This window comes from Dama dama, chromosome 21 (genome assembly GCF_033118175.1).
Source record: "Dama dama isolate Ldn47 chromosome 21, ASM3311817v1, whole genome shotgun sequence".
NCBI classification, from domain to species: domain Eukaryota; kingdom Metazoa; phylum Chordata; class Mammalia; order Artiodactyla; family Cervidae; genus Dama; species Dama dama.
In genome coordinates, this window is record NC_083701.1 from 2,910,721 (window position 1) to 2,936,294 (window position 25,574).

The following is a 25,574-nucleotide window of genomic DNA, read 5'->3' on the forward strand; positions in this document are numbered from 1 at the left end:
CATTGTGGTTAACCGGGTCATTAAAAGCATCACCATTGCCACCACCAATACCATCATCAATACCACCACCATTTCCACTCCATCACCACTACCAGCAACACCAATACCACCATTATGTTATCAGCAGTATTGTCATCACTACCCCCTTCGCTGTCACCTCCACTGCCAACACTGTCACCGTTACCAACACTGGCAGTGGCAACAACAACACGACCGTTACCACCACCATGCTGGTCACGCCATCACAGCAACACCACCGGTGCACCAACATTATCACCACCACCACCAACGGCACATCGTTGCCAATGCGGTCACTCCTATCAGTCACCTGATCACCGAGCTCACCAGCGCCACCTCCGCTGTGAGCAGTGTCACCGTGACTGCCATCACCTCTGAACCAGCACTGTGTCTGTGGACTGACACTAGCTGGGCACCGCCATCACAAACACTCAACCCTCCACATCCAGGGCACTGTGTAGGCAGAAACCGTCTTGCAGGAGGCCTCACCGCCCACCACGCCTGTCAATCACGATGGGCTGAACCCAGGCAACCTCACCATCACCATCATCTGATCCTCCACACTGCTGACCACACCCCACCCTCCAAGGTGAACCTCAAGGTCATTCCATCAAAGTCCTCTCTAGGCCAGGAAAGGGTAATGGTCACCCTGCTCACGCCGGCCTCCCTGCTAATGTGGAAGCTTTCCTGTCTCCTCCACCTCTTGCCATCTGCATCCTGAGTTGGTTCTCTGCAGAGAAGAGGACGTCAGTCCCTGCCAATACCACCAGCAAGCCACTGGGCAGCCTGCGGAGCTGGGGTTTCGATTAAGACTTTCCTGCCTCAGGAAACTAGTAACTGCACACCCCAAGCGTGGGGAAGCACGTGGCATGAGGAGGAGGCTCCGCTCACACCCTCCAGGCCCATCCCAGGGCAGGGACCCCCAGATCTCAGTGGAGGAAGGAGGTGAGCGCCCTCCCCACTTGTGGGCACTGCCCCACGCACTCAAGGCCCAGCACTGACCTCCCTGATGCCCCCCCCCCTCCCTGAGGGCAACTCCAGGCTCTTCCTTATCCCTCACCCCCAGATCAGTGCAGGTGTGGGAGGCAGGGCAGGGGGAGCCCCCTCTGCTGGGGGGCTCACACTCTGCTAGGGGGCTCACACTCTGATTGGGGCTCATACTCTGCTAGGGGGTACACACTCTGATAGGGGTTTCACACTCTGCTGGGGGGTACACACTCTGATGGGGGTTCACTCTGCTGGGAGCTCACACTCTGCTGGGGGCTCACACTCTACTGGGGGGCTCACACTCTGCTAGAGGAGCTCACATCCTGCTGGGAGGCTCACACCCTAATTGGGGGCTCACACTCTGATTGGGGCTCACACTCTGATCAGGAGGCTCACACTCTGCTGGGGGGTTGCACACTGATGGGGGGCTCACACTCTGCTGGGGGGTTGCACACTCTGATGGGAGGCTCACGCTCTGATCAGGAGGCTCACACTCTCATGGGGGGGCACATGAAGATACACAGAATTTTGGCAAGTCAGAGCTGGGAAGCAGGGGACCTGGGGGGCGTGTAGGAGAATAGGAAGAGAGGCCTCCAGAAGCAGGTGGCTTTGAGGCTGGAGAAGAGGCACAGGGACCAGGGACAAAGGCGCCAGGCGTTCCAGCTGGCGCCAAGGAGTGGCGAGGGGCCCGTGGGGTGGAGGACTGCGGCTTGGGGAGCTGGGCTGCCTGCCAGGGCGGGGGCACTCACTGCCCCAGGTTCTGAGCGCAGCTGCTGTCCCTGGGCCGTGAACTCACTGCTGTCTGTCCCCTCCAGGTCCCAAACCCAGCCGAGACGGGCAGGCCTGGACTCTGCCAGGCCCCCCACTCCGCAAGCACACAGTCCAGGGGAGGCTCAGAGAAGGGAGGGGCGCTGGGGAAGGGGCTGGGGGTGGGCGGTCTCGCCGCTGAGAGCAGCACTGCACCCCTCCCCCTGCCCTAGCTCCCCACCCAGATGGGGGCGCAGAGCAGGACCCCACCTCCCACCCACGCTCATGAAGGGCCACCAAAAGGCCTTCTGTGTCCAGCTGTCTCCCCTCCCCCACCGGCCCCCCTCGCCTGCCTTCTCTGCCCCCATCAGGAACCAGACGGCGTGGGAGAAATTGGGCTGGGAACCGGCCGCTGACAGCGACCTGGGGACCCTGCCAAGTCTCCCTTCCGCTTGCCCCCCTCGGCCTGCCCCTCACCGCCCTCTCCAAGGAAACCAGGGACTGGGGGGGGGGGGGGGGGGAGGGGCAAGGCTCTTAAAGGGATCAGGACACGCACTTGTGTGAGGACCCGGGGATGGGCCCGGGCCTGCGTCCTGAGTGTCCCCCAGGACAGCTGCACCCGCAGAGGGTGGGGAGAGAGCCCGGACTGGCGAGCAGAGCTCTGGGCCCAATCCTCAGCCTGGCTGAGAAAGCTGCGCGAGTGAACACTGGAAGGTGCCTGGAAGGGGATCAGGCTTTGGAGAAGACCCTCCAGACTGGGGAAGTGCCCGCCCTCCACCAGCCTGTCCCAGCGTCTGCTCTCCCAGCTCAAGTTCCGGAGTGCAGGGGTGTCAAGAGCCCACTAGTTAGGGGAACCCCCAACCTGACTCAATAGCAGCCCGCTGCAGGACCTCTCAGAGCCTTTACAGATGGCACAAGTGTGGACCCGGGAGCATGAGACATGGTGGGCATGAAACGCTGTCCGCCCTGGAGCCCACGTGGGCCTGGTACTGGGCACAACACCTTCCGAGACAGGCCTGTCCTGTCCTGACGTCCCCACGCTGGGGCTCAGCCACACCATCTTCAAGTGCGGCCGGAGCAGGTGACTTCTGAGGGCCTGCCCGCTCTGACTTCTCTGCTCTGTGTGACTCTCAGGTGTTTATTTTTAAAAAGGAAACTGCAAAACATTTGCAGCTTCTTAGAAAGACACAGGGAGCTGTCCTTTCAGAACCACAGACATGAAATCCGGGCGGTGCTTCTGGCCTTCGTCAACCCCGCCCCCACCAGCCCATCCTTCCGGACCCCCCTCCCCTCCCACCTAAACATTTAAGAATTCTGAAAAGACCCCCTTTCCCTCCCTAACTGCCCTGCCCCCAGGCCTTCACTGCCACTGGCCAGGCTGGCAGAAGGGTGTGGGGGCGTGGGGGGGCGGCCTTGAGCCTCTCTGAGCAGTCGTCCCAAGTGTAGACGCTGAGCCTGTGCGTGCAAGAGTGCGTGTGTGACTGGGGGCGAGGCAGGTGGAGGGTCTGCACTGCGGGTGGAAGCCTGACTCAGACTTTCCGAGAAGAGCGTGTCACACGCCTGATGGGTGCGTGTGTCTGCAAGAGGAGGCGGCCCTCCACACACAGGACACGTGCAGTTACATGTTACATGTGAGCACGCACAAGTGACGCCGGGTGAGATGCTGCGTCAGGGCTCAGAGTGTGCCCAGGGCCAGGGCTCAGTCCGGCTTGGTGTCTAGGCTCCTGCAGTGACGAGGGCCAAGACTCAGTCACGGGTCAGAAGCTCACCGCTTCTCAGCTGAAGGTCGCTAGTGACTCTCAGTTCCCACTGACACCTTCCCCCCACCCACATACACACAATTCTGCAGACATGAGACTCTTTCTCATCCAAACACATACAAACACAAACCCACGCCAGCACAGACCTGATCCCTGGGCACACCGGTGGAAGCAACCTGGGGCCCTAGCCCTGGTCCCCGTTTTGGGTCACCTGGGAAACCGTTGGCTCCTCTGAGCCCTTTTACATGCGAGATGGCCTCACCTGGCCACGGAGGGAGGTGCTTCCGGCACAAAGCCTGGGCAGGGAGAGCCAGCTGCCTGCCTCCTGCCCCGGGCCCCCACCCCGTCACTTCTGGGCCCAAGGCGGTCCAGCTCTGGGGCAGAAGCTTCGGTCCCTACCCTGAGCTGAAGCACCAACCTTCCAGAGCCTCGGCTTCTCCGGAAGTAACAGGCAGGGCTCCCAGGGACACCCCGGACTGAGCAGGGAGCTTGTGGGCACATGTCTTCTGGGGCACCTCCAATGTGGCCCAGCTGTTGGCACCTCCCCCCTGTCCACAGGGCCCTGGGCCCAGGCACAGAGGCCTTAATAGTCCCATCTGTCCAGGGGGGACCAGGAGAGGGCAAGGGAGGCCTGGGGTGTGGGCAGGCCCCCACACCTGAGAAAGGAGGGGCCAGTGGAGGCCATGGCCAGACATGAGCGTCCCACGGGCCTGGCTGCTGTCCGCACCCCCATCCCCGCTCTGCTCCCACATGCAAGCAGGTAGACTCCGGCCACAGGGACGCTCCCAGGGGGCAGGATCTGCCCCGACCATGCCCCGGGGACAGTGAACCCAGCACTCACTGGGCTGGCCAGGCCTCTCACAACCTGCTGCTCCCGGAGAGCAAAGGGGATAGATGGGTCCACCTTTCTGGAAAGCAATTTACTACCAAGGCCTGGAAGTTGTCCAGGGATTTCATGCCAACAAAACAATCAGAAATGTGAGCAGAGCTATCCAAGGGCAGGGCCGCTAGGTGAACCAGGCACCCCAGGGGCTCCGGGGCACCTTTGAACAGCCCAGTGGGAGGGTTTCTGGACGGTGGGGAGGGGCTCGTGCTGACGTCAGGGGCCAGACGGAGTGGACAGCAGCCATATGATGGCCACAGGGGCCAGCCTGGGAGCACGCGAGCCCTCGTTCTTGCCTTTTCTTTTTTTACCCTTTTCTGTCAGTGCATTTTGTGCAAAGTTTATGCCGCTTACGAAATTCAGAGAAAAACAGTCTCTGGCAACCAGAGCCAGCGGGCTGGTTTCCTGGGGCTACGGGGTCCACCTCAGCGCTTCCCCGACGCTGTCCTCACACCCCGAGCGGGCAAGGGCGGTGGAGTCCGCGCATGGGCCTGCACTCTCTCACCACAGGGCCTTTACACTGTCTGTTCCTTCTGCCAAAATGCTTGTCCCCAGATACCCACGTGCAGTGCTGAGCAGGCCTCTCTCAAACACCACCCCAGAGAGGCTTCTGTGAACCTGCTCTCAGGCTCCTCACCCCACCGGCCACCAGATCCACTACTTCTACTTCTTGGCACGTGACGTGACCGGACAGTTTCACGGGGATCTGGATGTTCCTACTTTCCTGTCCTTCCGCACAGGGGACAGGAGGAGGCTGAGCACCAGGACCTCATAGAGCATGCTCTGTCAGTGGTCAGGAACCACTGAAGAGGGATGGATGGGTGGGTGGGTGGGTACATGGGTGGGTGGGCAGACAAATGGATGGGGTGGATGGAAGAGTGGGTGGGAGGATGGATGGGAGGATGGGTGGGTGGGTGGATGGATGGGAGGATGGATAGGAGGACGGGAGGGAGGGTGGGTAGATGGGTACATGGGTGGGTGGGCAGATGGATGGATGGGGTGGATGGAAGAGTGGATGGGAGGATGGGAGGATGGGTGGGTGGAGGATGGATGGATGGATAGATGGAGTGTGGATGGACAGATGGATGGGTGGAGGATGGATGGATGGGAGATTGGAAAAATGGATGGGAGAATGGATGGACAAATGGATGGATAGATAGGATGGGTGGGTGGAGGATTTTGATGGATGCATGGTAATCACATCCCTCCCCAACAACTTCCACAGGTCCACAGCCTGTACAAGCTGCCCCTTGCAGCCTCCCTCCCACTCCGCACCCCTGCCCCTCCGGCTGCCCACTCTCACCGGCCATGCCTCACATTCCTCCTGTACCTTCCAACACCCACACTTTTGCTCAAACTGCTTCTGCCCGAGACCCACCCCCCGCCTCTGCCGGGAGGACGCGTGCCCTTCACGTGTCGGCCACTCTGGGAGCCTCCCCTGACCTCGCAGGGCACACCTCCATCCCCACGGCATGAGGGACGTTCCCCATGGCCCCGGGGACTGGCAGTGCCAGGGCTGAGGGAGGCAGGCGGTGACCGTGACGCGCCGCTCTCTGACACCCCCTCCCCAGTGGAGGCCGAGCCCCCGCCCGGCCCGCCTGGGCCGTCAGGTTCCAGCCGTCAAGCTCTCTCCTGCCCAGTCTCCCCAAACGCTGGCCCTCCTTGCCTCTGCGGGCCGCCCCCACTTTAGGGCCTTTGCACAAACTCTTCCCTGTGACCACACGAGCCCCCATCCACCTTTCCCTCTGTCTCCCTGTGTCTGGGAGGAACCCTGCTCTGGGCGCCCATGCAGGTGCCATGACCCTGAATCTCAGCCTGGCCAGTCCAGCCCAGCGCCCGGCCCCCACTCATAACGGGAGCGGCAGGGCCTGACACAGGCTGGTGCCACGTGCCAGGCAGGGAGCGGGGCCCGAGACCCCAGGAGTCCTGGCCTCTGCGTCCCATCGGTCACCCTGGGTCTCACCCAGCTCTGTGCTCATGCCCCTTCCCCTGACCTGGCCTGGGGGACCCCTGCAGCCCTCTGGACCCGCAGCCATGGACCTCCCTAGGAGCGGTGGGAAACTGGCTGGGTGGGCTCCCCACGCCATCAGTGCTGGACCAGGCAGGGAGAGACCATGCCTGACGGGAGGTGCGGGGGACGGTCAGCAGCTGGCCCCAAACCTGGAGCCCAGGCCCCTCCCTCCTGGCCACGGAGCCCGCCCCGGAGGCCACACGGCCAAGACACTTACGCGTCCGTCTCATCCCACAGGATGCAGGTCTGGTTGGTGGTGCCCTGGGAGAGACGGCGGAGTCAGGCCACCTGCCCGCCCTCAAGCCCCGCTCGAGGCAGTGTCCACGCAGGGTCCCATCACCCCGCCTGGCGCCCTGCCTCTGCTGCCCCGCAGAGACGGCGTTTGCGGAGGAGAAACTGAGGCCCAGAGCGGGGAAGGGGCCGGCTCAGCCCCCAGCCCGCTGCGCGGCCTCGGGCAGCTTCTGTCCCCTCTCTGGGTGGGGCTGGGCAGCAGCGACCACTTCCGCTTAATATGAAATGGCCACCAGAAGGTCAGGGGCACAGACAGGGCTCGGCAAGCACCTCTGCCCCACAGGCTGCGGGGTGATGACAGGGGGCTCCTGCCTGATGAGGGAGGGGCCAGGCGGGAGAGGCTGGGCATGGCCCAGAGCCGGCTGACACTGCCTGTCCTGGCTGGGGAGCGGGGCGGGTGTGGGCAGACTCTCGGTGGCCGAGGGCATCTCAGGCCCAACGGAGAGGCCGGGGAGGAGTGCGTGGTGGGCCTGCGGGGTGGGGGGACATGGCAGAGATAGTTCCGTCCTCTCCACGGAGCGGCCGGGCTGGCAGGGCCCGGGAGCAGTGGCCTTGGACCTGGGTTAGGCTGCATTCGGCTCCTTCAGTCCCTGCCTGTGACCCCGGGCAAGTCCCCGAAGCTCTGCCAGCCACCGTTCCCGCCCGCCACTTGAGCTATCTCTCAACGCTGGCCAGAGGCAGGGACGTGTGCGCACATGGGGACAGGTGGAGGGGTCCATGTGCGCGGACTACACACGGAGGGTACTCACATTATACATGTGGGCGAACTCGATCTCCAAGGGTGTGAGCAGGGAGCGAGGCGGGGGCTTCACGGTCACCGAGATGACCTTGGAATTCAGGACAGTCGTGTTCCTGGGGGACAGCCGGTGGGCCATGCTGGGGTCAGGAGCCCCTCGCCCCACCTCCCCTAGGCCTGGCCTCTCTGGCCCTCCACCCCCAGACCCGGCCTCCCCAGGCCCCTCATCCCCCAGACCCGGCCTCCCCGGCCCCCACCCCCCAGACCCGGCCTCCCCAGCCCCCACCTCCTCCAGGCCCGGCCTCCCCGGCCCCACCTCCCCCAGGCCCGGCCTCCCCAGGCCCCCAGCCCCCAGACCCAGCCTCCCCAGGCCCCCACCCCCCAGAGCTGACCTCCCCAGGCCATCCACCCCCAGACCCAGCCTCCCCAGGCCCCCAGCCCCCAGCCCCGGCCTCCCCAGCCCCCACCTCCCCCAGGCCCGGCCTCCCCGGCCCCCACCTGTGCCCTGATGCCCACCTCTGCAGGGCCAGGAAGCTGCCCAGATTGCGGTAAAGCACAGTGCCCACCACGAACACAGATGAGTCATCAGCCTCTGGAAGACAGCACTGTGGTCGCCCTCCTCCCACCAGCCCCAGGCCAAGGCCCTGCTGGGCAAGAGGAGTGTGTGCACCCCCGTCACCCCACCATGGACACAGCACTGCCCTGGAGCTGGGGTACTTCCTCGGTCCCTGTGAGTAACCCCTGAAAGCCAGGGGCAGGCAGGGCACCGTTTTTCTTCCTGGGAACTGGAGTCGCCTGCTGTGTGACACCAGGCAAGACCCTCTCCCTCCCTGTGATGAGGGGGTCCATTCAGCCAAGGTTTCCTGGGGCCTCCCAACATAGTGAGGGCAGAGAGGGCTTCCTGGAAGAGGGGGCAATCTCAGGAACACTGAGATTGTGTAGAAGAAACGGACACCGCCCTAGCTCTTGACACAGCACGTCAGAACTTCTGGAGTGCTTCTGGAGTGGGGCTGGGGAGTTCCTTGGGGGGCCTGAGAAGTTCTAGATGCTGGGGAGCCCCTCCAGCCCCCTGAGGCCCTCACCTGCCAGCCCCGTGGAGAAGACGCTCTTGGACACAGTGACCCTGTCCTCCGGCACCTTGGCCCAGTCGCCTGTGGCCCGCCAGCCCTTCATGGGGAAGCTGATGTCGGTGGCTCCGCTGGCTGGGAGCTTGTGGATGCTGAGGACTGTGCGGGGTGGGGGCCGGGGGGAGGGGAGAGACAGCAACAGACAAAGGGAGACAGAGACAGAGCGGTTTCAGGGTGAGGAGCTTTGGCCCTGGGACCGGAAGTTGGGCGGGACTGTCACGGGGCTGCTCCTGGCTCAGAACAGACACAGTGTTCGTGGGGCCACCCAGCCACACTATGCGAGGGGTGTGCAGGGGGTACACGGGTGCACAGGGCGTAGGGCATTTGGGTGCACAGGATACAGGGCTGTGAGTATATGACGGGTGAATGGGGGCGTAGGGTGTGCAGTGGGTGCATGGAGTGTGTATGTGTAGGGTGCATAGGTGCTAGTGTATGAGTGGGGTGTACGGGAGAATGGGGGTGTGCGGGTACAGGGGGTGGGAGGGCTAATGAGGGGTGATGGGAGGAGTCCAGGGCCTCCTTTGGTGACAAAGGGTGGGCCCTGAATGTCCACTGGGTCTGGACAGGCTCCCTGGAGGTGGAAGGTCAGGGGTCCTGGCCCCGGCCTAAGCCCCGCTCCAGGGGCTATGGGTGGTGCTGGGTGGCCAGGGGTCCAGCCTCTACAGCAAGGTCCGGGGGCAGGCGGCTGAGAGCTGAGGTGGCCTCCGGGCCATACCCGTCACATGTGGCCACAGAAGAGCCCGCTTTCCAGCCACTCCCATCTCACCCGGAACAAGGGCCCCATCAGCCCAGTGAGAAAGGGACCCAGCAGCCTGGAGCCACTGCTGACCCTGCCTCCAGGCCGGGCTCTCCCCACCTACAGGAGGACGCTGCTCCCACTCCCCTGGCCTGAGGGGTCTCCCCAGCTCTGGGGTCCTGAGCTCGAAGGCAAAAGGCCGGACCAGGGCTCTAGAAACTTCTAGCTTAGCAGGAGTTCATCCCTGCCCGGAGAAGGTCCCCGGGTGCGTGCGAACGAGCACAGTGGGCCCAGAGGACACGTCCCCAGAGGCCCAGGAGTCTCTACAGAGGCGGTGACCATCGCCCTCCTCGGTGCTGTGTGGACCACCGCCAGGCCCGGGCCCCACCCAGCTCCCCACTGTGAGAAGGTTATCTGGGAAGGTGCCCTGGAGAACTGTTTAAGGGGAAGTGGTGGTAATCGTTGAATGCAACTGCTGCAGGTCCTTGTGCCGACAGCCACCGGCAACCCCCCAAGTCCAGGCCCGTCTATGGCTCCCTCCAGCCCCTCGAGGCCTGCACTGCCGCCTCCCCATTTGAGATTCTGTCAGTGCTACTGAGCTGGTTGTCGCCAAGCCCCTCTGACAAGCACTTCTGGGAGCAGAGTGCAACCTTCCCTTCAAATCTCCGCAGTCCCGGCACAGCGGGTCCTGGGGACAAGGCACTGTGGGCTCCCGACCCCAGGGAGGTAGAAGCTGTGGCTGGGGCTTCCTGTTGCACCCCATGACTCTAAATGTCCAGGGCCTGGTCTGGGTCCGAGAGCCCCTACGCTGACCCCCTCCCAGCATCACATCCAACCACTGTCAGGAGACTTAGGTCTGTGCACCTGAGGACTCATAGATCATCCTAGAACCTGGCCCGGGGGTCCCGCCAGAAACTGAGGCTCGAAAGTCCCGTCCAGGTGTGCAAGATGAGGCCTGGGAGAGCGAGGGCTGGGCTTACCCAGGTTGTCTGTCACCTGGTATGCATCCCGCAAGTCTTTCATGCGGAAGCCGATGACGTCCACGAAGTCCTCCACTAGCCGGAAGAGCTCCTTGGCATTGGGGCCCATCTGCAGACGGGATGGGGGCAGGGTCAGGGAGCCTCAAGATTGTGGGGGGCAGCCCAGCCAAGAATGCGCCAGAACTGAGTGTCACCCGAGTCCCCTGCCCCCCAGCAGGGACACAGCCTCTTGCTCCTCTGCCTCTTCCCGCCTCCTTCCCTCATCTGTTCCGTCCTGGACGAGGTCCTGCCGGTCACTCCCTACCCCGCAGGGCTCTGGACCTGACTTGGGAAGCGGAGTGGGACCTGAGTGTCCACCACCAATTTGTGGATAAGAACACTGAGCCCAGAGGGGCTGTGGCACTCCGGCCCATGGCCAGGTGTCCAGGTGGGAGGAGAGCAGGGGTCTCTGGGCGCCGCAGCCCGTGGGCACAGGCGTAGCAGTAGGTTCCCGGTCAGTGTTGGGGGGAGGCGGACCGTTCTCTCCAGGTGAGAAAGGACTGCCACATCCTGGCCTGCACCCTATGGCCAACACGCTTTCTCAGACCCCTCCCTGAGCCCCAAGCGTGAGCCCTTCATCTGACGGACGGGGATGCCAAGGCTCAGAAGGCTAAGTGACTTCCTGGAAGAGGACAAGCTGAGATTTGAACCCAAGACCCCACCTTGAGCCGGCCTAGGGGATGGGGAGTCACAGAGATGCCCACAGCCACCCCCAGGTGGGCAGGCGTACCAGCTGCGCCTCCTCCCACTTGTCCCGGTTCTCCTCGGCCAGCAAGTTGCTGATGATCTGGACAAAGTTCTGGAAGGAAGAGGAAGAAAGGCCAGTGAAGGGGCACGTGCACTCGGTCTCCGAGACCCCAGGGACTGCAGCGCACCAGGCTCCTCTGTCCACGGGACTTCCCAGGCAAGAATACTGGAGTGAGCTGCCATTTCCTTCTCCAGAACAGAGAATAAGGTACCAGAATCATGGCTCAGTGTGACCAGGGGTCAGAGTGTGACCGAGGTCAGGGCTCAGTGCGGGACCCGGCTCAGGGTTCCGTCTGAAGTCGGGACTCGGTCTAAGGCTGGGGTGGAGAATGCCCTCCTGGGCGCCCACCTGCACATCCCCAGGGGTCGGGCTGTAGTACGCCCGGCGGAAGATCTCTGTCATGTTCCTCAGGACGTCGATGGTGGACAGCAGGTCCCCGCTGTAGCTGGTCCCGTCCTGGGAGATCTCCACCAGGGTCTGGATGACCTCGGAGACCCCCTCACCGGGCAGCCCGCGCTGTGCCTTTGCCAGGTGCTCCCGGGTCTAGGCAGACAGGGTGTGGGTGCTATGACTCTGCAGGTACCAAGGGTCTCCCATGCCCAGAGGGTGCTCTGCAGCCCCCAGCCATGCTGACCCGTGTCCACGGAGTGTACCGCTGGGGATGCGGGGTTATGTCTGAGAATGGAGGGGAGAGGCGAGCCCTGGAGTGATGGCCGGGGTGGGGTGGGAGACGCCGGGGACCAGCCTCACCATCATCTGGATGTTCCGGTAGTCAATGGACACACAGCGGATATAGGTGGGAGGCTCCCAGTAGGCGATGCCCTCTTCATCCAGCTCACAGCGTCGCAGGATGAGGCCTGTGGAGATGGGTGGTTGGCTCCATCTCCCACTTCTCAGGAGGATGCCCACGTCTGCTGCAAGAGTCCCACCCACCCAGCCACAGCTCCCAAGTGCCTCCAGCTCTCTTGATGGGACCCCCCAGCCCTGGAAGACACTCGCTCATGGCCGCATTCCCGGAGCAGAGCTGGCACGGGGGCCAGGTCTCCATCGACAGTTTTTCACTCAAAACATTTCTGAGCAGACACTGCCAGCCAAGCACTGGAGCCTGTTAGGAGCCAAACCTGCAGGCATCCTACCTGTGTGGAGGTTGAACCCTGGGCTGAGTGACGGGCTTCAGAGTTCAGCCCAGGGCTTCTCCTGGAGCCCCTTCCTACCCAGAGCCCTGGGGAGAACCAACAGCCCACCCCTGCCCCGCTCCACCTCTGCGGTCAGGGGGCCCCTGATGACCCTGGTGTGCTGCAGATGCTGGGCAGCCTTGGGGCTGACTGGAGTCAGGTGTGGACGGCCTTGAACATAGGCACAGACTATGACCCAGACCTTACTCCCAGGGAGCCAGGCATAGCTGTGATGACCCTAGGGAACTGCCAGGACACTGCCACCCAACAGGAGCCACGGGGCAGGACGGGACACCTGGTCCACAGCATGGTGCAGAATCAAAATGAGGGGGTCACACAAGCAGACAAACGCTACAGAAGTGACACCATCCTGCGACTTGTGTTTTCACTTTACTTCCCTAGATTTGCAAGACGCTACCCAGACCCTGTATTATCCTGCAAGACGCTACCCAGACCCTGTATTATCCTGTAAACAAAACAGGGCACGGGGGCTGCAGCCACGGCTAGGAATACACAGCCTCCACCACGGTCACCAGCCTTATCGGGGGGTGGGGAGCCCAGAGCAAGCTCATTTTACAGAAAGAAATGGAAGTTCAGAGAGGGTAGGTACTTCCTGAATGTCACACAGCACACAGGGGCACAAAACAACACATGTTCCTCAGACAAGAGGGCAAAGGAAACCAAACCTTCACTGCAGAGCCCCTTTTGGGAGCCCACCCTGCTCTTCCCACACCTCGTATCGCTCCATGGGGTGCATGGCGATCAAGACCACTGTGTCCAAAGCCGACTTCCCCGTGACTGGCCATGCAGACCCAGGGCAAGGCTGTGGCCTCTGTGCCTCTGGTTTCCCACGTGTAAACATCGCACCAAAAGGCTTCATGCCGGCACTGGCTCCGGTGACTTAGGACACGGCGGCCCCGGGTCCCCGTCCGCACCCCTCTGGCCTCGGTGTGCACGGGGCTGCCTGGGCAGGGTCTGGGCCACGTGCCCTGTGCTGACAGCTCTCGGGCGGGCCTCCAGGGGCATCTCGGTGCCTCCCAAACATCCCGCAAGGAAGGGACAGGTGCCCCTGCCAGCCCCTGCCCCCTTGGCCCTCACCTGTGGCGTTGCGGGGACACCGGACTGCAGCCACCTCTCCAGCCGGGGTCTCCTTCCAGACCACAGCTCCAAAATTGTCCTCATCACAGATCTCATGGGGCTCTGCCAAGGGCCAGAGACATGAGTGGGGGAGGGGAACGCAGGGAGGGTCAGAGAGCTGGCAGCAGGGTCAGGAGGGCCCAGACGCCACGGGACATCCACCCTCACAAGGCGGTCGTCCCCCAGCTGCGCCCCGAGGGCCTCCCCCACCACTCGGGTTGCGCCTCCTCAGGGTCCAGCTGTGGGGCAGAGTGGGGACACTCACCGGGACACCGCTGGGTGCCACACTGCCGGTATTCATCCTGGGGGCCCTGGCAGGCCGCTCCCCCGAAGAAGGGCCCCAAGCAGGCGCGCTCCCTCCGCTGCGTGCCACCCCCGCATGTGACGCTGCAGCCGCCCCACGACGCCCAGGCCTGCCACTTCCCATCCACTGCAGGACACAGCCACGCATGGAGGCACGAGGATGGGGACGAGGGGCGTGCAGGAGCCACAGGGACGCAGGGGCGGGGAGCCGGGAGCGGAAGGAAGTTGACACCAGGGAGGGGAAGGCAGAGCTCAGCTTGATACAGGATGAGAAAAGTGCCTCATGTGCACTGGCCCCCAGGATCCCTCCACCGCCACCACATCCCTGGGGCCTCGTTCCAGGGCCCGCCAGCAGCCCCCAGCCCGCCAAGTGACTCAGGACCGCAGGTCCCCACCCACAGGCCCCGGGGCATGGCCTGACCTGGACACTGCTGCAGGAAGCAGTCTCGCGTCTCTACCCAGTGGCCCTGGCACTCGGCACCCCCATACGAAGGCCCGTTGCACTCGCGTGTGCGCTGCTGCCGGCCCTGGGAGCAGCTGGCGGAGCACGTGCTCCAGCTGGACCACTCGTTCCAGTTTCCATCCACTGCCCGGCCCAGGGGAAGAAGGGGACAGGAAGCCAGCGTGAACAGCCAGGGTCCACACCCCACCTGGGGCACAGGTGTGAGCACCCCACAAAGTCTGAGGCATGGGTGACACCCAAGGAGGCCCCAGCACCCCAACACCCCTGGCGCACCAGTGAGAACGTCCCAGGTTCTCTTGCCTACAGCCTGATCACAGCCTGGGGTTCCAACCTCACCTCTGAGGCCCCAGCAGGTGGGTCTGACTGGGCAAAGTTGGGCTCCGGGGGCTGGCCGGTGGCCCATTGGGTCCTTCCCTCCTCTGCCCTGTCTCACCCCACCCAGCGCCCTCCCTCTCACCTACCAGGGCACAGAGCGATGTTGCAGAACTTGGTTTGCTTTTCCGGGCCCTCACAGGGGTTGCCTCCAAACTGGGGCGGCCTGCAGGTGCGCGTGCGGTCCCGGAAGCCGCGACCGCAGGTGCTGGAGCATAGGCTCCAAGGCGACCACTCGTCCCAGGCGCCATGCACTAAGGAGGGAACATAGTGCTCTGCGACCCCTGACCGGCCCAGCCGGCGGCCGAGTCACCTGCCCTGGACGCCTCGCCCCAGGCCCTGACGCCCCACCCCGAAACCATTTCCCTGCCCGGACGCCCCGCCCCACCCCTGACGTCCCGCCCCGACACCACGCCCCTACCCGGCGCCCCGCCCACCTGGACACACGGCCGAGTTGTTGCAGAGCCGCTGCTCCCGCAGGGGCCCGCTGCACTGCGTGCTGTAGGAGGACGAAACGCAGAAGCGCGTGCGGGTCTGCCAGCCCTCGCCGCAGGTGCTGGAGCACACGCTCCACGGGGACCACTCCTCGGCCGCGGGGTCACCTGTGGGCCCAGACCTACAGCATCACAGGCCTGCTGCTGCGCCCGTACCTGCGCTGCGGTCAGACCCCCAGGTGGCCGCAGCAAGGCCCGTGAGCTCCCCCTCCTTTTTTTTTTTTTCTCGACAGGCCCCTTCGCCTCACACCATTTCTCCTAAATCCAGTGTGCCTGGAGACCAGCGCCTGGCACCTGAGAGGTTAGTCTAATTATGGGAAATTATTACAGTCATTACTTGGAATCAGCAGCAATTAATAACGTACAGTGTTTGTCCAAAGACCTGATACCCTGGAACCAACTTTCCCCAATTCCCAGCTTTAGTGCGTTTGCTGTCAGCCCCACCCAGACGCTGCCACTCACCTGTCTGCGGGGCTGGGAACCCAAACTGCTGCAGGTCGTCCCCCAGCTCCTCACGCCGCCGGGCATCTGTGGACCGCAGGGACTGGCTCCTGGAGTTGGTGCGGCCAGCGGCTGCAGGGCGGGTCCAGGTAAGCACCCAGGCCCTGGCCTGTGGCTCCCGCCCTGCAGCTCTAGAGGGGCGCTCTTGACCCTTTGCCACTCAGTCCTCAGTCACAGTCGGGCCCAGGCTTGCCAGCACCAGGGCCACTTGGTCCCACTGGGCAGCTGAGAAACCTGGGACCAGGGCACCCTGGTCTGGTGCCAAGCCCTGTCTGGTCCAGACTCCCCTGTCCTGCGCCCCTCCCTCTCTTCCCCCGGGGCCCGCAGCGTCATTCGCAGGGCACCAGGTGTAGATGGCTGCTGCTGTCCCCTCCTTAGCATCCCGCCTGCAGTCCTGCGTCCCGCGGCCCAGCCCAGACACCACAGGGCCCTCCCCAGGCTTCTGAGATGAGCTCCTCTCCCCAGGAAAACTCATCGGGGAAGAAACAACCCGAAGAATGACAGTCTCATTATAACTTGATTTAACTTTATGGAAGCAGCTAAAATATGCATGAGGTCATTAGAGAGCCTTATTAGAGAAATACATCCTGGAGGCAAGATGCAGCTGGGACAGGCAGCTCTGGTAAGGGCTGGGGATCGGGGTGGAGGGAAAAGCCTCACTGACAGCCTTCCGCGTGCACCCCAGAATTCCCAGTCCGCAGGTGCTAAGACGGCCACATCCAGTCTAACACCCGGTCCCGCCCCTCCTCCTAGGCCGTTGCTTCTGATGCCACCCGGCCTGGACCAGGAGTTGGCCCCTCCCTTGGCTAGGCCCCACCCCCTGACCCCGCCCCGCCCCACGTCCCGCCCCTCACAGCCCGAGCCCGGCCTAGCCTGGCCCCAGCACCTTCCCTGGTCCGGCCAGACCCAGCCCCCGCCCTTTTCCCCACATGGCCCGACCCGGGCCCCTCCTTCTCCCCCGCCGCGACTCCGCCCGTCCCACCCGTCCGCGCACTCACGGCCGCAGGCCTTGCGGTTGCACAGGCGGCCCTCCTCCAGCACCCCTTCGCAGCCGCCGCCCTCGATACCCGGCGCGGGCAGGCAGGTGCGCGTCCGCGTCTGCAGACCTCCGCCGCAGTCCCGCGTGCACTCGCCCCATAGGGACCACAACTTCCAGCCGCCTGGTGGGAACCAGAGGGCAGAGTCAGGGCCGGGGTCAAAAGGCTGCGATGTCTTTCAAGCAGTGTCTCAGGTGTCTCGCAGGGGTCTGGGGGTAGAGCGGCCCCTGCGAAGAAGCCTGGGCGGCGTAACCAGCGCAGCGCCCTGGAGGGTCAGCCAGGAGGCGAGAGTGGGCCTGCATGAGGTTAGCGATGGGGTGCGAAGCATAGGCGGCCGGCAGGGCAGGGAGGGGCAGAGGTGCGACCCGAGTTCCCTCTGGGGTCTCAGTGCTTTCTGGCTCTGTTTACAGGCTCCCAGGCCAGGGTCTCCACTGACTCTGAATTTAGGTCCCCAGTGTAGCGGCTGGACCCAGAGCTGGAGCCCCAGGCAGGTCTGAAGAATGAATGAATGAAAGGCACCCCGGCCACCCCAACAGCTGCCTTATTCCAAGGGCCCAGTGAGGGGGTGGGGGCAGAGGAGGCTTCTACTTGGCACAGAGCCTCAGCCCCTGCAGATCCCCTCCCCATGGTCCTCAGTCTAGACTTGTTCACCCTCCCCCCATGATCTGTGTTGTGTGTTCATTACCCCATCACTCAGGGACACCAGAGGCCCCATACCTGGTGGCCTAGTGAGGTCTCACACTCTGGGCCCCGCCAGGCCTCCCCTCCCCTAGACACAGCAGAGACTGGCCTCCAGGTCCCTCTGGCCACCCTCCTTCAGCCCTCTCACGGATCTTCATCCCGGCCCTGTCCCCTCAAGCATCATGACTGCATGTCCCTGAAGGTCTGAGCCCCTTGGTGGCCCCAGTGCCACCGAGGACAGTAAGAGCCTCCAAGCACTGGGGAGCCACTGAGGGGTGAGGAGCAGGAGGCCAACATCTTGGGCGAGAGCTGGGCTGCACTGATGGCTTCAGGGAGGGGCTGCTTCATCCAGGCATTCAGTCCACAGGCCAGACAGCTCCCGCCCTGAGGGACTCTGGCGCCGCCACCCCATTTGTCCTCAGGAACTCCAGGGCCCCTTGCTCCCAGCACAGCAGGGTCATGGCAGACCCAGCAAGGGCACGTGCAGGTCACCAAGTGCCTACTGTGGGCTGGGTGCCCTGCACGCAGCCCCTGACACAACCCCCAGGAATGGGGCAAGGAGAAGGCACTGCCAAGGCCTGGCACTGGGAGTCACCCTGGAGCTGGGCCGCTGCCCCACCTGGGGCGGGAGCAGGGGAGCCAGGCTGGCCAAGGGCAGGTCACGCCTGGCCCGGCAGGAGAGTCCTTGTGGCCTCTCAGAGCCTGGCTTCTCTGGGGAGCACGTGGGGTGAGAAGGTGGACTGTGCAGATCCCTAGGGTGGGTGCTGGAGCCGAAAGATGGGGCTCACATGGTGGCCCCACCACCCACTGCCCTGGGATGGTCAGGTCCACCCCACCGTGCCCTCACATCCTCCACCTGAGGATGAGGGCGCTTCTTCCCAAGTCTGCGGCCTATGATGGCAAGCAGCAAGAAAAGACGGGGAGACCACAGGTGTGGGGTCTGTCGATGCTAGAAAGTCCCACTTTGTGTGTGTGTGTGTGTTTTGGCACACTGCCCAGTGTGTGGGCTCTTAGTTCCCAGACCAGGGATATAACCCGAGCCGAAGCAGTGAAAGCGTCGAGTCCTAACCACCGGCCCGCCAGGGAATTCCTCCAGAGAACCTGCTTTGATGTGCAGCAAGTTGGGCGTCCAGGTGCTGGGTTCTGTGGAGGGCCACTTGAAAGGTGTCAGCTGTCCTGTGCCTGTGCTGGGAACTGACCAGCAGGGGGCGCCAGAAGCAAATGAATGGCAGGCAGGGAAGGGGGCCCCAAGTCCCACAAGAAGGCAAGGTTCATTCACCTTCCAGGTCCCCAAGCCATCAAGGATCCTTCTCTGCCCTCACAGAGCACCCCCTCCCAAGCGTCTCACCTCCCCTGGAGCCCAGAGAGGCCTCAAGGGCACACAGAAGTCAGGCCTCCTGTTCTCAGACCTGCCTTGCAGCTGGGACACGCAGGTGGGTGGGGCAGGAGGGGCCGGCTCGGATCTGAATCACGTGGTCTGTGGTGGGCATGGGCCCTTCTGTGCCCCTCCTGCACACGCAGTGCAGAGGGGCCCGGGGAGGACCTTGCCAGGGCTGCAGAGGAGAGGCCGGGCTGAGCTTTGCAGGAAGCCTGGTTCCAGGGGGCCAAGGGCCCTGGTTCCGAGCCCCTCCTGGGCCTGGGCTTGATGCCCTGTGCTCCCACCGGGGCCTCTCTGCCCCCGTTGTCCAGGTGAGAAGACTGAGCCTGCCCTAGTGATGGAACGCTTGTGCTCCCCCAGTCAGGAGGGGCTGAGTAGGTTGTTGGACCTGGCCCCCCACCCTTCAAGGCCCGTGCTCCCCCAGGGCCGGCCCTCAGGAGGCATCCTGGGCAGCAGAGTCCTGTCTTTCCCACTTCCTGTCCCCTCTCCCTGCTCAGCACCGGATGCCTCAGGAACCTCGAGTCCCAGTCCACCCAGGAACCAGGGGTGGACCCACTTAGAGCAGAGGAAACCAGGGCTCAGAGAGGGGTGGTCCAGACAGTCGGGAGCTGGTGAGGCTCCCCCCACCCCACCCCACAGGATGATCTGCCCTGGAGTTGAGGAGGCAAGCAGGCCTGAGCCTCCCCAGGCAGGTGGCCCCGGGGTCTCAGGGCTGGGTAGGAGCCGGAAGCATGGAGGTTGCCACACAGACATGACTTGGTTTTGAGCTGCAAATGCCTGTGTCCCAGGGCTTCAGGGTGTGCGGCAGCTGACCAGGGCCCAGGGGAGTGGGTGGGGGGCCTGCAGGACAGCCCCCTTGTGCACACTGCCCGTGAGTGGCTCTGAGGCTGCCCAGACACGGGGCCCTCACTGCCGCCACTTCAGGCGCCTTCCCTCGAGGCCCGGTGGTCGCCAGGAGCCCCATAGCCACCCCCATTTGATAACAAGGGGAGCCGGGACCAGACCCCCAATCAGATTCCAAGCACTGCCCCTGCGGCCCTCAGACAAGGCAGGCTGCCAGCACCGCTCGCCGACCTGGGGCTCCAGGTCCCAGCGGTCTCACTGGCTGAGCCCCTGGCCTGTCACACTGACACGGAGGAACAGGGAGGCTGGAGTCGGGGGCCGGCCTGGCTGCAGAGACACAGCAGGCCCGTCCTCCTGTCCCCCCTCCTGCCCCAGCCCAGCCCCCGTGTGGAAGCCTGAGTGACGTGGAACCTGGCAGTGGGCGGGAGAGAGAGGGTGTCCAAGCCAGGCTAATCGGAGGATGCCACTTGGTTCCCATGGCAACTGCTGCAGAGCTCCGTCTTTCAGGATAGACTCAGGTTAGGCCTCAGCTGCCAAAACACCCACTATTTCAGGGCTGGTTACCTTGGTGACCCAGGTGGCGGGGACGTGGCGGGGGGGAGGGGAAGGAGGGAAGGGTCATATCAGGAGAGGACAGGCAGGGGGTCCACTGGCTCAGAGGACAGACTGCCCCCCCGGGCCCAGCCCTGACCCTGCTCATATGCTGATTCCCGGTCCTGATCACACACGGCCTTGATCCTCATCACAGACTGACTTCTGATCCTCGACACAGGATCCCTGTCGCATACCAAGCCTGGCCGCTGATGCACGCTCGGCTAACGGCAGCTGCGGTCTTTGTTATCATTTTTACCGTGTGTCGTCACACGTGGTTGACACCTGATAAATGTTTGTCAGGCAAGCGCATCCAAGACCAGAGAATCACCCAGGCAGGTGTCCTGGGGCCCGCAGGGCTGAGCACGGAGGGGCTCAGGCCACCCTTTCCTGGGTGGCCACGGGGCTCTTGGGCTGGGTGGGCTTTGAGGGGGCAGCAGAAGAGTGGGCAAGGTTGGGGGGGTGGGCTGCCCCTCCAGGCCCGGAAAGAAGCCGCCATTCTTCCCAGGCTCAATGCCCCCTCTGTCTGGAAGCCTCATTTCCATCTCATTAAGGGATGAATAGAGCCAATTAATGGCCGCCAGGCAGCCTTGGCCACCCAGGAGAGCGGACACACGGCGAGGGGGCTCCAGGCCTCCTTCCCACCCCGGCGCCCCAGTCTGGAGGCTATGGTCACCCCGGTCCCGGGGTCCCTGCGCCCCAGTGGGCTGGGGCGGGGCACCCAGGGAGGCTGTCTTCCTGCTGGGCCTCCCTGCCTCCCGGGTCCCCTTTGGAGGAGGCAGTCTGCACTTCCCATCTCGTCCAGCAGAGGTCTCCCCAGTCCAGCATGTCAGGCAGCACCGCCTGTTCCCGCCCCGCCCCTGACTGTCAGGCTGGGGTCCCTACGCAACCACAGCGCAGTCCAGCCCCTGTGAGGACCGAGCTCCCAGAGTCAAGGCCTGTCCTGCGGCACGCAGGTTCCTCCTCTGAGCCCCTTGCATGGATGTGCAAATGAAGGCCCCAGGGGATGGACAGCTCCGCCCCCACCGAAACCACAGCCCCGCTCTGGCTCCACCAGTCCAGACGTGGTGCATCCTTCACTAAGGCCTGCGGCTTCCACTGTCAGGGCCCTAGAGGCCAGCAAGCCGCTCAGCTGCAGGAGGCGCTGTGGGATCTCAGGACGGGGCTGAGAACCGCAGCCACTGCCCACAGGCCACTTGACAGAGGAGGAGGACAAGGAGAGTTCCTCCATGCACGACAGAGGTTCCAGACCCTACAGGCAGGTACTGTCCCGTCCCCATTTTACAGAAGGAAGCTGAGACTCGGCAAGTCAGTGATGGACCCCATCTGCAGGGTTAGTCCAGCAGGCACCCCCTGTCCTAAGGGTGCCTGTTACAAGCCCTGGCGAAGGCCCGGGTCCTGCCTGGCTTTGCGCTTCAATGCTGGATGACCTGGGCAGGTCTCTTCTCCTCCTGGAGCCTCGGCTACACAACTCAGCCCTTCCCCGCTCTGGGGGGCAGCGAGACCCCCGCAGGGCCACAGCCGCAGGGTGGTGTGGGCACCCCGCTCTGGGCGGCCCCCTATGTGCTCCTCTGGTCTCCACGGGGTCACGTCCTCCTACGTCCGCCTACAATGCCTGGAGGTTGTCTGCCTGGAGCCGGAAACCTTGTTTTCCAGGTTTTCTAAGTTGGCCCTTGAGCGAAAGAACACCTCACCGGGCTGGGATGAAAACCATCCTGGCAGGGAGGCCTAACCTTCCTGCTCCTGTCCCCCTGTCCCCCCAACACATTCCTGATTACCCCTAAACTCCAGAGACACCCCCTTCCCCCTGGAGCACCTCCTCCCATCAGAGCCCTGCCTCTCTCCACACACTGCAGCCCCTAGAAAGGGTAGCTGTGCGGCATTTACGGTGGGAATTACTTCAAAGCCCATGGGGTGTCAGGGCAGGGGCGCCCCAGCTGAGAGTGGACAGGCCTGGAGGCACCGGGGCACTCAGCCCAGGGTAGGTCATGGCCCCTAGGCCCAGCATCCCCGCCTTGCACGCACCGGGGATGTCACACACTCAGGCTCCAGCCCAGCCCCACCCCACCCATGCAGGCACTTGGGGGAGGCACACATGTGCACATACAGGGTCATGAACACACAGGGGCACACACATATGCACAGGGACACACACACACACACACACGCACACACTGGCCCCCAGCCCCCAGGATGCCGCTTTTTCATTATCTTACATGTCGCTTCTGCAATAAAATTCTTTAATTAAAACATGAATATTTAAAGCAACCCTTGAGAGAAATGGCCCCATCTCACCAGAGGCAGAAAAACGCAGAGACTCTGAAGGGGGTGGGAGCAGGCGGGCTGTGCAGAGGGGCGGCCGGCCGGGGGCAGGGAGTGGTGCTCTGGCCCAAGGAAGGCTGGCCAGTTGGACGCGTGGCATGGCCATGCGGCGTTTGGACAGGCCGGGCGGGGGCAGGGCTGAAAGTGGGCCACAGGCTGGCCTGGGCCGCCTGCTCGCTCTGGGCGTTGCATGGCCCCCTCGAGCCGGGACAGAGGACACGCCTGACCCAGCCTCCACTGCTCGGTGTGGGGGCGTGGCTCCGGGGCACAGGCTCCGCAGCACGATACGGGGTCCAGCTCAGCTGTGTGTCTTCTGAATGACTGCTAGATCTCTCTGGTCCGTGGGCCAGCTCACCCCTACACACACACACACACACACACACACACACACACACACACCCTCTCAGCTGCGCTCTTGCGGGAGAAGCCCCAGGTGGCCAAGAGCTACTCTGCTCCGGGTCTCCCCGTTTCAAACTGTGTGAGCCTACCCGTGGCCTGGACACCTCTGTGCCTCCGTCCACTCAACACGCATTCATCCAAGGCCTGCTGCCGCCAGGGGCTGGGCCATCACGGGGCTTCGTCAGCGAGCAGGCCCAACTCCCCTGCCCCGTGCTGGGGGCATCCTGGCAGGGACAGAGTAAGGACACGGGACATTCTCTGGTGTTCACGGGCGATTCCGTGTTGGAAGAGAGGGAGAGAGTGTGAGGGGACAGTGGGCCTGGGGCTGCCGACATGTGCCATCTGGGCAGCCCCTGAGGGAGGGGCACGTGGGGAGAGTGTTCCAGGCCAGGGAGCACCCCAGCCAGAGGCCCCGGGCCGGGAGGCGGTTCTCGCTGGGAGCCACCTGGGCGTCTGGGAAGAGGGAGCTGGTTAAGATGCTGCGGCCACTGCTGACCCCACGTTTACTCCCAAGGTCTCAGAAGCATCAGGGCCTTCTGAGTCCAGGGCATGCGCACGGGGTCCGTGCTGCCCCTGGGTGGGGGTGACCACCTCCTGTTCCCGCCGCCCGGCCCCTCAGAGTCGAGCTCCTCATTTCCCGGTGGCAGCCCCAGCCCGCATGCCCTCCAAACGGTCTTCCATGGGGCAGCCAGCCCTGCCCCAGAGCCTTGACTTGAGTTTTGTCAACACTTGCACAGGGCCAGCCTACACACACACACACACACAAGCAGTGAATTCGAGTACATACCAGTGCACACGTGTACATGCTCACACACACGCAAGCACAAACACAACGCCCACAGATATCTGATGCTCTGTACACCGGCATGCACACGTATACATGCCAGCCATGCACACATGCAAACACTCACATGTCCATGTGTGAATGTGTGCACACACACACACTGGAAGCGCCTGTGTGAGCACACACGTACACGTCCTACACACGTGCACACACACACGTACACATGGATGCATGAACACACGTGTGTTTGCATAACACACTGAACACACATGCTTACATAACACTGCACATATGCTCACATAACACACTACACACATGTACACACATGTATGGGTGCAAGCAAGTACACACGTGTGTGCACACACACACACCTGCCCACCTCCCTCTCAGAATCTCTGCTCGAGTCAGGAGTCCCCACATAGCCCTCCTCCCCCTCTAATCTGTCTCTGCCTGCCAAGCCCTCCAGATCCCCTACCTAATAATAAACATAGATATTGACATTTCATCACTGATGTTGCTTTTGCTTAGAAACACTTTCACCCCAGTTCTCATTCTTCATGACAACCAAGGAAAGATGATGTTTTACTCTCTCCATTTTAAAGACACGGAGCCTGAGGGGATTGGCCTGGGGACACAGCAAGTGCAGGGCAGGCTGGGATTAACTTGAACCTGACCCCATGGTCCCTCTCAAGTGACATTCCCGCTGGATGGCCTATGGGCCTCTCATAGTCGGGTCCCACTCTGAACTCCGGATCTTCCTCCCCGCCACTTCCCCACCTCAGCTGAGGTCCTCACGCCCGGCCAGACACCTGGGCATGGTCCAGCGATCAATCTCCTTCCTCCACGCCCACATCCTTGGCATCAGCAAGTCCATCAGCTGCACACCCCATCCCCCAGATGCTCCCCCTTCCTCCTGGCCAGGCCAGCATCAGCTCCCTCCCGGATTTTTGCTCTGTGCCAGTCGCCACACTGACAGCCCCAGCCCTGTGCCCCTTCTGCTTAAAGCCTCCATGGCCCTTCAGTTCTCAAGAGAAGAGGCAAACCCTGTCCAGGGGACCTGGCCACCTTTGCACCCAAATGCACACCTGGGCCTGCTCCCTCCAGCACCAACGTTGAGCCCTGCAAGCTCGCTGCTCATCACAGCAGCCCTGCCTCCTTGACCTTGTCCCGCAAGCTCTGTGCGGCTCCAGATAGACCAGGTTATCTCCCTGGCACGGTCACTGCCCCGGGATGCTGGCAGAGGTCAGCTCTTGTGCTGTGGCCTCCAGTGTGGGCCAAGCTCCAGGGCCATCAGGCCTGAGGGGACTGGACAGTCCCTCAAAGCAGTCAACACCTTGCCGGTGAGGACACTGAGGTTCAGGGGGCAGGTAACCACTGGGGAGCGGCTAAGCGATGCGTGCGGCCAGGCCACCACCCCGCCTGGCCCTCCTGCACCCACCGGCCTCCCAAACCAGCTGCCGCCCCCTCTCTGCTCCGTTCTCCTCCTCCCCACCCAGAGGACCACTCTCACCACCACACTGCGGGGGCTGCCCGTGCCAAGGTCACAGCGCTGAAGATCCAGCCCGAAGATCAGCCCTGCACCCCAAAGCTGGGGACCCTGACCCAACTGATGGAAGGCGGGATTTTCCCGACAGCTTCCTGGACGCCGCGCCCCCACCCCCGGGGGCTCTGCCTGCCCCCTCCTTCTCCTCCTCTCCAGCTACGCGCCCTGCTTCACGGAGGTTTCTACTCTGGGCTCCACGGCCCAGGGGCCATGAATAGGGCCGTGTTCCAGGAAAGCGGGTGCCCTTTGAAACCCCCATGGGTTTAAGCTGCTCTTACACCTTGAAAGACATTTTTCTCAGGAGTCCATCAGTCTCACTGGCTTGGGAGAGGCCAGAGCCCTGGCCATGCCACCTGGCCCCACGGGGACCCACCCGCACGCACGCCCAGCCCAGCCTGGCTCCCGAGTGCCTGGCACACTGGTGTCTCCACCGGCACAGATGGTGACGAGCTGTCCCGTCACCCTCGCCCTGGGGTCCCACGGGGGGC

At 63.4% G+C, this 25,574-nt stretch overlaps 1 protein-coding gene across 1 annotated transcript in view; it reads right to left on the reverse strand.

Moving 5' to 3' along the window:
• Positions 1 to 25,574, reverse strand: part of ADGRB1 (adhesion G protein-coupled receptor B1) — a 62,395-nt gene that overhangs the window by 35,709 nt on the left and 1,112 nt on the right. Inside the window, exons 2-16 of the mRNA XM_061123094.1 lie at positions 16,507 to 16,668; positions 15,470 to 15,580; positions 14,951 to 15,115; positions 14,603 to 14,767; positions 14,100 to 14,264; positions 13,641 to 13,805; positions 13,337 to 13,438; positions 11,814 to 11,920; positions 11,412 to 11,606; positions 11,046 to 11,114; positions 10,277 to 10,385; positions 8,516 to 8,659; positions 7,950 to 8,025; positions 7,447 to 7,549; positions 6,624 to 6,667 (exon numbers count right to left, since the gene is read on the reverse strand). Coding sequence (XP_060979077.1) covers positions 6,624 to 6,667; positions 7,447 to 7,549; positions 7,950 to 8,025; positions 8,516 to 8,659; positions 10,277 to 10,385; positions 11,046 to 11,114; positions 11,412 to 11,606; positions 11,814 to 11,920; positions 13,337 to 13,438; positions 13,641 to 13,805; positions 14,100 to 14,264; positions 14,603 to 14,767; positions 14,951 to 15,115; positions 15,470 to 15,580; positions 16,507 to 16,668 — 1,882 coding nt within the window. The remainder of the gene's footprint in view (positions 1 to 6,623; positions 6,668 to 7,446; positions 7,550 to 7,949; positions 8,026 to 8,515; positions 8,660 to 10,276; positions 10,386 to 11,045; positions 11,115 to 11,411; positions 11,607 to 11,813; positions 11,921 to 13,336; positions 13,439 to 13,640; positions 13,806 to 14,099; positions 14,265 to 14,602; positions 14,768 to 14,950; positions 15,116 to 15,469; positions 15,581 to 16,506; positions 16,669 to 25,574) is intronic.